Source organism: Oncorhynchus keta, chromosome 2 (genome assembly GCF_023373465.1).
Source record: "Oncorhynchus keta strain PuntledgeMale-10-30-2019 chromosome 2, Oket_V2, whole genome shotgun sequence".
Lineage (NCBI taxonomy): Eukaryota > Metazoa > Chordata > Actinopteri > Salmoniformes > Salmonidae > Oncorhynchus > Oncorhynchus keta.
Window position 1 is genome coordinate 70,099,695 of NC_068422.1, and position 11,320 is coordinate 70,111,014.

The 11,320-nt window shown below is 44.1% G+C and overlaps 1 protein-coding gene across 1 annotated transcript; it reads right to left on the minus strand.

The window, feature by feature from the left end:
- Nucleotides 1-1,184: 1,184 nt before the first annotated feature.
- On the minus strand, nucleotides 1,185-9,949 carry LOC118359459 (ataxin-1-like). Its single transcript, XM_035737980.2, has 3 exons — nucleotides 9,744-9,949; nucleotides 6,855-7,996; nucleotides 1,185-6,352 (listed from the first exon to the last, which is right to left on the minus strand). Exons 2-3 carry the CDS (start codon nucleotides 7,857-7,859, stop codon nucleotides 4,946-4,948), a joined length of 2,412 nt encoding a protein of 803 aa, XP_035593873.1. The 5' UTR covers nucleotides 7,860-7,996; nucleotides 9,744-9,949; the 3' UTR covers nucleotides 1,185-4,945.
- Nucleotides 9,950-11,320: the final 1,371 nt, after the last annotated feature.

Sequence of the window (11,320 nt, forward strand, 5' to 3'; positions counted from 1 at the left end):
TAAATTACTGTAAAAAATAAATTAATAAGTATTGAGCGGTTTATGACTAAATAACTACTGCTCCACTGTGGAAAATCATCCAGCTCATCTCTGTATGGCATTTAACCACTACCGTATTTAAAAACATTTATATTTCAACAAAATTACAGATTGGTTGTTATGACTGTATCAAATGGCATGTGACTCTGCCCTGATCAGGCATAACGGACCGCCCCTCTCCTTCAGGAACATTCTCTCATGGCTTGTTGTCAAAGACTGTCTGAGGTTTTATCCTCAGTGAACCGTGTGTCCTTGGAGGCTCTACTCAACAGAAATGTTCTGGAGGCAGTAGGGTGGTGGGGTTGGAAGGGGTGTATGAACTAGATTTGACACAGCAGTCTATAAATAGCGTGGATGAGGGACTCAAGTCCGTTAGAAGGCATTGTATGTCACCACACACAATCACCAGTCTTCACCTCAGAGCTCAAAGCCCAGGATACAAGGACAGACAGGCCAGCAGATAGATGCTCTAACACACAGTTACCTTCTCACACAGTATCGGTGAGCCTGGGATATTAATGCTTGGATCTGTGTTGGAGCACATCATGTGACACAGGTGATATCAAAACAAATACACATTATTTGCAGACAAGGACTATCGGTTCAGAAGTGACCAGAGACATTAAAACTAGACATAACTGAGGTGAAATGTCTTTCTGACAAGAGGATTAACAGTGAAGACATTTTAGAAGATAAAAAGAAAAACGGAATTACCATAAGCTAAGTGGAATGTCTGTCTGCTTTATGGAATGACATATCAAACTAAATGTCGGTCTGCTTTATGGAATGACTTATCAAACTAAATGTCTGTCTGCTTTATGGAATGACTTATCAAACTAAATGGCTGTCTGCTTTATGGAATGACATATCAAACTAAATATCTGTCTGCTTCATGGAATGACATATCAAACTAAATGTCTGTCTGCTTTATGGAATGACTTATCAAACTAAATGTCTGTCTGCTTTATGGAATGACTTATCAAACTAAATGTCTGTTGCTTTATGGAATGACTTATCAAACTAAATGTCTGTTTGCTTTATGGAATGACTTATCAAACTAAATGTCTGTCTGCTTTATGGAATGACTTATCAAACTAAATGTCTGTCTGCTTTATGGAATGACTTATCAAACTAAATGATGCTTTATGGAATGACTTATCAAACTAAATGTCTGTTTGCTTTATGGAATGACTTATCAAACTAAATGTCTGTTTGCTTTATGGAATGACTTGTCAAACTAAATGTCTGTTTGCTTTATGGAATGACTTAACAAACTAAATGTCTGTCTGCTTTATGGAATGACTTATCAAACTAAATGGCTGTCTGCTTTATGGAATGACATATCAAACTAAATATCTGTCTGCTTCATGGAATGACATATCAAACTAAATGTCTGTCTGCTTTATGGAATGACATATCAAACTAAATGTCTGTCTGCTTTATGGAATGACTTATCAAACTAAATGTCTGTCTGCTTTATGGAATGACTTATCAAACTAAATGTCTGTCTGCTTTATGGAATGACTTATCAAACTAAATGACTGTCTGCTTTATGGAATGACTTATCAAACTAAATGACTGTCTGCTTTATGGAATGACTTATCAAACTAAATGTCTGTCTGCTTTATGGAATGACTTATCAAACTAAATGTCTGTTTGCTTTATGGAATGACTTGTCAAACTAAATGTCTGTTTGCTTTATGGAATGACTTATCAAACTAAATGTCTGTCTGCTTTATGGAATGACTTATCAAACTAAATGGCTGTCTGCTTTATGGAATGACATATCAAACTAAATATCTGTCTGCTTCATGGAATGACATATCAAACTAAATGTCTGTCTGCTTTATGGAATGACTTATCAAACTAAATGTCTGTCTGCTTTATGGAATGACTTATCAAACTAAATGGCTGTCTGCTTTATGGAATGACTTATCAAACTAAATGGCTGTCTGCTTTATGGAATGACATATCAAACTAAATATCTGTCTGCTTCATGGAATGACATATCAAACTAAATGTCTGTCTGCTTTATGGAATGACTTATCAAACTAAATATCTGTCTGCTTTATGGAATGACTTATCAAACTAAATATCTGTCTGCTTTATGGAATGACATATCAAACTAAATATCTGTCTGCTTCATGGAATGACATATCAAACTAAATGTCTGTCTGCTTTATGGAATGACATATCAAACTAAATGTCTGTCTGCTTTATGGAATGACTTATCAAACTAAATGTCTGTCTGCTTTATGGAATGACTTATCAAACTAAATGTCTGTCTGCTTTATGGAATGACATATCAAACTAAATGTCTGTCTGCTTTATGGAATGACTTATCAAACTAAATATCTGTCTGCTTTATGGAATGACATATCAAACTAAATATCTGTCTGCTTCATGGAATGACATATCAAACTAAATGTCTGTCTGCTTTATGGAATGACATATCAAACTAAATGTCTGTCTGCTTTATGGAATGACTTATCAAACTAAATGTCTGTGTGATTGTTGCATCTGCTCTAATTGCACTTCATCTTGATATCATCCACTTGAAGTTTCTGTGACTAAAATCTGTGTCCGAAAAAGTAAACTGCAGCATTTTTTCTTGGCTAATTTGTAAACAGTGTCAACCATGCAAGTCAGTTTCTCTATTGCCAAAACTACCTTAAGAACACTTCAAAAAAATGTAATAGCTACAAAAACATTTTCCCTTCATAAAAAATAAAAATAAGAAACTATTTGTGATTCCCATTACAAGGTCAGTGTGAATCAACAGGTGAAGTTTTCTATGTGCAATACAAGACAATCTTAAGGTCCACTGGAAATAATATTGCCATGGACAGAATAAAACAATTCGACATGTACACAAGTAGATTAAAAGACAATGGAGAGGACAAAACAGAGGAGAGTTAAGATGCTCACCACTGATTTGGAGTCAAGCCTCTCTTGGAGATGCACTTGAATAAAACCATATAGAGTAACTATATAGGGTAACCATATAAAACCAGAACGAATACTATCAGTGAGGATCAGAGCCCGAACCTCCAGTCCATCAAAAAGGAGACTATTCTCTTCAGAATAAATGCCTGGTTTTTGAAATAAAAATCATTTAAAAAGGCATGCTTTGATTGTGAATCTGTAATAACAAAGATCAAAACATTTCAGAGCCAAATTGTGCATCACCTTTGAAAAGCAGGAACGTTTCAGGTCAGGGTTAAAGATAGTATTAGGTCTGATACACAAGCTGTATATTTATATAAAAACAATAACAAAATATACAGAAAACCCCAAATAAACAGAAAATACACTATTGCTTTCATTTTGGTAACTGAGCAAGGATTGACTGGTCTCATATACCCATTTCACACAGTCGTGTAAGCTGACCTGGCCAGATAACATATGTAGTGCCATCCTGCTTTTAAACGAGCAGAGGCACATAGTTTAGCTAGCCATGAACAACGTAAAACAGGCTGGAAAATGGCAGGGTTACCTTAAACCAATTATATTCACTGGAAAGCAAGCCAAAAGATCCCCCCCCTCAGTTTGTGTTGGGACAATAGTGTGAAAAATGTATGAAGCAGGGCCAACTCAATCCCCTCCAACACACACAGGATTCCCCCTCATAGGCCCAGGGGCTGCTGTACTGAGAGAGCCAACATGACTCTATGGAGAGGTTTCACTCTCTCAGCCAGTACTGCTCCATGCAGGCATCAATCCCACAGGTGACATTGGTGGAGACCAGCCCGTGCCTCCAGTAGTGGTGTCTACTAATACAATGACAGTAAACAGTCACCATTCAGAGGAATGCTGAGAAGTGTAGCAGGCAGGGAGGGCTGCATTCAGGAAGATGAGTGTTGTGGTCACTATGATAATCACTAGGATACTGGAATGCATGATCTCTTTTGGTTTCTTTCGAAGGGAAAACTGACATGTAACCGTGGCACAAAGTGGGGTTGGGGTGTAAAATGAAAAACGGGGAAGTGTGGTTTGTGCATTACGAAAGGAGTGAGCGGTCTCCTAGGTTCTGATTAGTTGATTGAAGGAGCTGATTGAAAGACCTCTAAGGCTGCCTACCCTCCTCTCAGACCCTCTCTCAGCAGACTGGGCCCTACGAGGAGAGGCAGGGAGACGAGGGAGAGTGTCTGTGCTTTGGTAGAAGTCCTCTGCTCCTACTAGAGAAGCACACTAAGTGACGATGACACGTCAAGAGTCTGCATCAAGAGAACCAACATCATTGGAGGGAAAAGCATCTATGTGCCGATGCCAGCAATTCAGCTCCGCAAGTGCACCTTTAGTCTTTTTGGAGAACGCTTTTGAAGGTAACAGACCAAAATAGAAATGTGGGGGAGACAGAGCATAATAGGATAGCTATGTTCTTGTCACTGTCAGACCCGGTGTCTGTTTACCAGACATGGGCTACATATTCTCCCCAGTCTTGGGTTTCCAGAGATGGTTTGGTCAAAGAAGAGAGAACGTCCAGTGAATGCGATCACCTGTGATAAGGATGGTTCTGAGGGTTGGTTCACCTCTGATAAGGATGGTTCTGAGGGGTTGGTAGGGATGAAGGAAGATGCAGTCTGAGGACTTTGGTAGGCAATTCACCAGCTACATACACTCCCTGCTTCTGCATCCGCTCCCTGTCAGCCTGGCAGAGCAGAGACCCAATCTCCTGATCACTGGACCAGGAGCTGTCCTGACCGACTGACTACCAAATAGAGTAGACCTGACCAGACACCAGACCAGGTAGTTCCTCTGAAAACAAAGAGCTTGTAATCTTATTAGGTGTGCAAAATATTAAACATTCTGAGGCTACATTTCCACTATTTATCCCCTTTCTCCCTCTCTGCTGCTTTCGCTCCTCTGACAGTCTCTTCTGTGGTGTGGACTGCTGTGGTTGGTGCTACTTCCCAGCGTTAGAGCGCCCCTCAATGGACAGTTTGACCTCCTGTGGGATGAAGGTGGGTCGAGAGGAGCCCAACTGAGGGTGCACCCCTTCCTCCACCTTCATGCATCTCTGAAGGCCGGGGGCGGACCAGCGCCTCTGAGACGCGCTCAACACTGTCGACACCACTCCCACCCCCGCCCCTGGGCGAGCAGAACCCTCCGTGTGCAAATAGTAACTGCTCTGGCTCCTAGTTTGCTCTGCTGAAGTCCTATTTGGTCTGGTAGGCATCTCACTCTGCCCAACACCCCCTAGTTGCATGGGCTCCTCTTTATCCCCCCTCTCCCTCTCTCTGTGGACGCGTTCCATCCTGAAGTGAGGCTGTGGCCTGGGCTGCTGGGGGGCAGGGGGCCCCATGGACTGGCCGATGGCCCCTGATGTGGAGTTGGCTTTGGTGGAAGTCCTGGCTTGGTTCTGCTGCTGCTGTTGTTGTTGTTGTTGTTGCTGTTGCTGTTGCTGTTTCTGTTGCTCGGGCGGCTGCTGCAGAGTGATGGACACACACACGTCTCCTACCTGCAGGTGGTGGCAGGCCAGGCCATAAAGCTGGGCCGTGCGCTCTGGGCTGCAGGAGGACCAGCCCTGGCCAAACACAAAGAAGGGGTGCTCCGGGGGCACGTCGATGGTCACCTTGCTCTGCTGCTCGCCCACTGTGAAGTGCAGCACCACCAGGCCGGGTCTCTGCTGGCTGGTCCTGATGTCCACCACCATGCTGGAGTCGATCTTCAGCCCCCCGCTCACCTCAGCACTCCGCACAAAGTCCTGAGTCTGCAGGTCCTCCACACGCTTCAGCTCCCCCGTGGCCAGCTGGATGATGGCCCCCTTCATGAAATGGGAGGGATTGGAGGGGGCAGTGGTCGGGGCCGGGGCCTGCGTGAGGGCTGCCGTGACTGGGACAGAAAAAGGCTGCTGGGGGGGCTGCTCCACGGCAGCCAGCTCCACCACAGCCCTGTCTGGGAGGCACACTCTGGCTGGAGATTCAGAGGCTTTAGAGTAGGGGGTGGGAGAGGCCATGGTGACAGCAGAGGTGTCATCATTGGTTTGGCTGGGGTAGTGCTGGGGTGGTTGTTGATGTTGGTGGGGGAGGTGGTGATAATCTAAGGGCACCAGGACTGTCTGTCCATTGGCCAAGATGACAGCGTGGCCTGGCTGCCCTGCCTGCTGTTGATGAGCCATCACTCGGGGGTCTCCATACACCGCAGGGTGGATCGTGTACCCTGTCCGGCCAGCACTCTCCCCTGCCTCCCCATGAGCCTCTCTGCCTCTCTGAGAGCCCTGGGATAGGTTCAGGGGACCAAAGGACACCTCTTTGCGGCCTCCACTCACACCTTGGACAGGAGAGGCTAGGCGACCAACGACCTGCTGAACCTTGAGGATGACAAAAGATTAATCTTATTAACACATTTCAATCAATCAACCTTTTTATCTTTAAATCTAGTAAAATGTTGTGTCTGAGAAAAAGGGAAAAAAAGACTTAAGTTTTGTCCTCTTGTACCTCCTCTCAACCACCATTATTAAGCCTCAGAAAGCAGTGGTTTCCTATCAACTCTAGTCGAGACCACAAACAAGAGCATTTTTAGTCTTTCCTAGAAGCAGCAGGCAGTGTGTGGATGTGACTGGTTGCCCAATGATCAGCACACCCTCAAGTAATAAAGGAAGGAAGTGGAGGGGAACATGGATATTGTGCCACAGCAGACACTATAAAAAGTCAAGTGCACTAAATAAAATCAGAATTTTGGACAATTCATATCAAAACTCCTTATTTGAAAATTGAAAATAAAACATTTATCTGACTTGGAGTAGATTTTAAATAAATTAAAATGAGTAAATACATGCGTGTAAGTAATTACAACAAAACCTCAAGTCTTACCTCCAGGTCAGTGTCTGGGGTGCTGCGCTGCCCAGGCGATGCCCTCTCGTCCAGCCTGCGGCTCTTCAGGCTTCTGTCCTGTGCATGCTCCAGTGCTGCAGAGGCAGATGCTGCCTGCAGCAGCCGTGCATTCCTGGCATTGTAGACTGAGTCCTGGAGCATCTCCCTGGCTGCCTGCTCCCTCTCCCCTCCATTCACCTCCCTATGCCCGTCTGTCTCCTGCTCCCCGCTGTAGGGGTCCCAGGGGGCAGGTGCAGCCCTGGTTCCCCGAGAGTGGTAAAAGACTGGCACTCCCCGAGGACTGAGCTCTGCGGCAGGCAGCGCACCCAGGTGCTGCTGGTGCTGGGCAGCCTGCTCCGAGGTCAGCATTAGCGGGACACCTCCGGACGACCCCACTTTGGCAAAGGCATGGGCAGATACATGGGTCTGGGTAGGAGGGGAGACCACCCCCTCCTGGATGACTGACTGGTAGGGGACCAGGTGGGGCTGGGAGAGGGTGCCCGAGGGAGAGATCAGGGAGCTGGGGACAAAGCCAGGGGGGACTGCATAAGGGACTGCACCGTATGGGGAGACAAACTGGAAAGAGGAGTGGGGGATCTGGGCATAGCCTAGAGGGGGATAGGAGATCCCTGGATGATGCTGTAGGAGAGATGAGGGGACAGTGTAAGCTGGAGAGATATGGCTTAACACTGGGTGTAGACTGGTCTGGGAGTAGGAGACAGAGGGGAGAGCCACCCTATAGAGCATGCTGTACTGGTCAACGGGCAGCCCTTGGAGGCCCTCAGCACTCTCTACTCCATAGTGTAGACCAGGCTGGGCACGCAGCCACTCTTCTGCTGTGCCTCCTCCCTGAGTGTCACTACTGACCCCTGAGCTCTGAGTGGCCACTTCCCCCCCCACCCCACTTCCTGCCCCTCCTCCCGCACTACTACTACTGGTGCTGTTGTTGAGATCCCTCTTCTTGGGAGGCAGGCACTCCTGATTGCGCTCGTGACCTGGCTTCATGGCGGTGCCCTGTAGTCTTGTCTGGGCTTGAAAGGCTCTTTATTGTGCAGCACGGGGAGTGGAGCCTGTCAGCCAGGCAATCAGCACCACAGGAACCAGCTCTGAGAACCTGAAGCTGACCTCGTCCACCGTCTCACCTAGAAACACAGAGAGAGACTGTGTGACCAGCCGTCAGACGACCCCAAGGATTCACCTTAACATACTACATCAACACATACTGGACCCACGTCACAAGCCAGGCTTAGAGTGCCAAGATGTTTGAGAGAGAAAGTAGATGAAAGGAAACTTGTGTTTCCAGACCTAGGCACAGGAGATCCACAAAATGGACACAAACAAACCAAATTAACTGAATTTCAGTTAAAGATGCACCATGCGGAAATCGCTCCGCCACTTCCTGGTTGCTAAAATTCTAATAGTTTGCCTGATTTCAGTTTGGTGACATAACATGCAAGTATAGTTTAGAGAATCACTATCTTCTAACCGCTTTGAAGTATAGTTTCTATAACCAAAATTAAAATATGCAAAAACAAAACTTTAGGGACGATAAAGCATTACAAGCATTTCTCTATACTTGCAATAACATCTGCTAACCATAACATTGACCAATAACATTGGACTAGAAATAGTGCACATAGAACACATCTACCACCTCTTAAGACTTGCTTTCAATGAGAATCACAGATCTATATCACACTTCTATGTGAATTTGGTCAGGTCGCCCAAAAAGTTACATATTGCAGCTTTTAACTCTGGATATTATTTCATTGACTAATTAGGCCTCCGTGTGATGACAGGAGGTGAGAAAACCAACAGCACCATAAAGATTAGGCACACACTTCAGCTCATTTTATGGTCTGTGCCATATTGCTTTCTCCCCATGGCAACAAGTTGTTACTTGCTGAACTGTATGGCATAGTGAATCACAGCACACAAGAGATAGGGAGAGTGAGTAGGAGAGTAATGGAGAGACTTCTCTACACCTCAGCTGCCACAACCAGCAATTCTTTCAGATTATTCAGAACCCTTTTTTCAGCTTGCCTAATTATATTGTCTCGTCCCATGACACTGCTGTGTATTTTCTCCACAGTCAATTGGATTATTAGTTGGAAGCCATGGGAGGGAAACGTACGGGTGAAGACAGATTTGAGGCTGTTAAAAACACCCAGGCATGCACAAACACCTACACAACAACCCTCTTCCACCCACACATATCCTCCCATTCTTTATAAAACCTTATATAAACGTCTTAAATGACCCACATTCACATCACATGGCTCACTTTCTACGTGCAGAGGAGCGAAAGACAGCAGGGTGCTTGATATTTTCATAAATTTAGTGCAAACATTTCCCCCGAATATAGTCTATATGTCCATTAAGAAATGTTGCGTTATTCGCTACAGTAGGCCTATTTGGTGAAATATGCTGTTTTCATCTTCTTTGAATAGGAGCAATGCTCCAAAGCATAGATAATGTTTTTTATTCGCAACGTAGAACATTGGACAAACTGCACTATCTGATATCAAATTGATTAAGCTCTCTTGCTAGTTCTCTGGCTAAAACTGAAATTTGAGTTTGGATGAGAGTCAAAAGTAGCAATCTGGTTGGGTGTTTCCTCATGTCATTCATACAAGATTGAGAATAGTCATTATCAAATAATTGGATGACAATTACCTACGGTTGTGGGCATAGTTAGAAAAGTTAACTTTCGTGGAATCAAAATAATGGTGAATTGAGAAGGCCAGGCAACGTCAGAATTTATGGCTGGACATCAGCGAACACTAGTAATGGCTAGCTAGTTAGCTGAATAGCCATTTATCACCTGTTATTATCGTTCAAATATAATATCTCCAAACGCCACTACTTCCTGTCTTCTCGTGCACTTACCTCCAAATATCATTGTGGATATTCCTCAACTGCCTTACGCTTTCGGAACAGTTAATATGATAAGGAAATGTGGATGAAATCAATGCTGATTAGTCGAGCCCATATCGGAGGCCAGCAGACGAAAACCCAGTGGCGCTCCTAGATGACGTCACACACAGTACATTCAATTTCCTGGATGATTTTGAGGCATATAAATCCTAGCATTTTCATAAATTTGAGCTTCATGGCCAATAAAAAAACATACACACGTTTACCTTCTGCTAGGAATACCTGAATTGCTATTTTTCCCCGGATGTCTGTATGCACAAATGAGGGAATTATCTATTTCCCTTCGGAACACACATTGCCTTGTTCCTCTCTAAATGGCAATCCCCTGGCAATGAAAACAAGTGGTATTTTAGCCCATTATGGGTCTCTCCTTTGGGATACTTTAGGAGGTTCTTGAATTAGAAATGCAGTCCTTTCTCAGATTCACAGTACCGGTATGTTATTGTGACGAGTTGTTTTTGCAATTTTCCCGGTTGATGCTCCAGTATTACAGCAGGGGGTGCTGGTGGCCTTATTGATATACGTTAGAGTGCACAGTAGTTTTGCATTTTATTATACATACACTGACTGTAGTGTGACCTGATTTGACTAATATCAGACCTGCATATAGCATGGTTAATATATTAATTTGCTGAGAGAAAACACACGGAGGCAGAACTCCACTCCTTCCTAGAGGGAATCTCGCTACTTAAACTTATCAGAGACCGACCAAGAAGATCTCAACTCCCCCTTCACTCTTGAGGAGATCCTGGAGGCAATTACCTCCATGCCACCTAATAAGTCCCCAGGCCCAGATGGATTCCCCAGAGAGTTCTACAAAGGTTTTTGGCCCCAGCTTAGCCCTATTTTCAAGCCAATGCTGGAGGATTTTTGAAAAAACAGAGTTCTCCCAGACTCTATACACATACAGTGGGGCAAAAAAGTATTTAGTCAGCCACCAATTGTGCAAGTTCTCACACTTAAAAATATGAGGCCTGTGATTTTCATTATAGGTACACTTCAACTATGACAGACAAAATGAGAGAAAAAAATCCAGAAAATCACATTGTAGGATTTTTAATTTATTTATTTGCAAATTATGGTGGAAAATAAGTATTTGGTCAAATACCTGGGCATTTCATCCCAAATATGTTCTCACTCGCCTATAGTAGGCAACCCAGACTTGCCAAAAGCCCTGAGGGATGCCAACTTTAATCTTTGGCATACTCTAGGAATCAGGACCTTTTCAGACCTATTTCATCAGAAAACCACTGAATTCCTTTCAAGAGCTCTGCAGTGAATTCAATGTGCATAGATCCCATTCTTTTGTATTATCTTCAAATTAGACATGTAATTTCCTCATTTACTTCCAAGATGTTTAGAACTCAGTTGAATGAAGTTGAAACCCTTCTTGTCACAGCACAATCCATTGAAGGCAAATATCTTATATCTATAGACTCCTTTCTGAGAAAGGAGGCTCCTCCTTTACTCCTTTGAAAATAATCTGGGAAAAGGACCTTGGTCTGACTATCAGTGATAAGTTATGGCCA

Coding starts and splice junctions, on each gene's coding strand:
- LOC118359459 (XM_035737980.2), bottom strand. CDS start 7,859: ATGAAGCCAGGTCACGAGCGCAATCAGGAGTGCCTGCCTCCCAAGAAG. Junction 6,353..6,854: donor CCCCAGACACTGACCTGGAG/GTAAGACTTGAG, acceptor GTCATCCTCAAG/GTTCAGCAGGTCGTTGGTCG.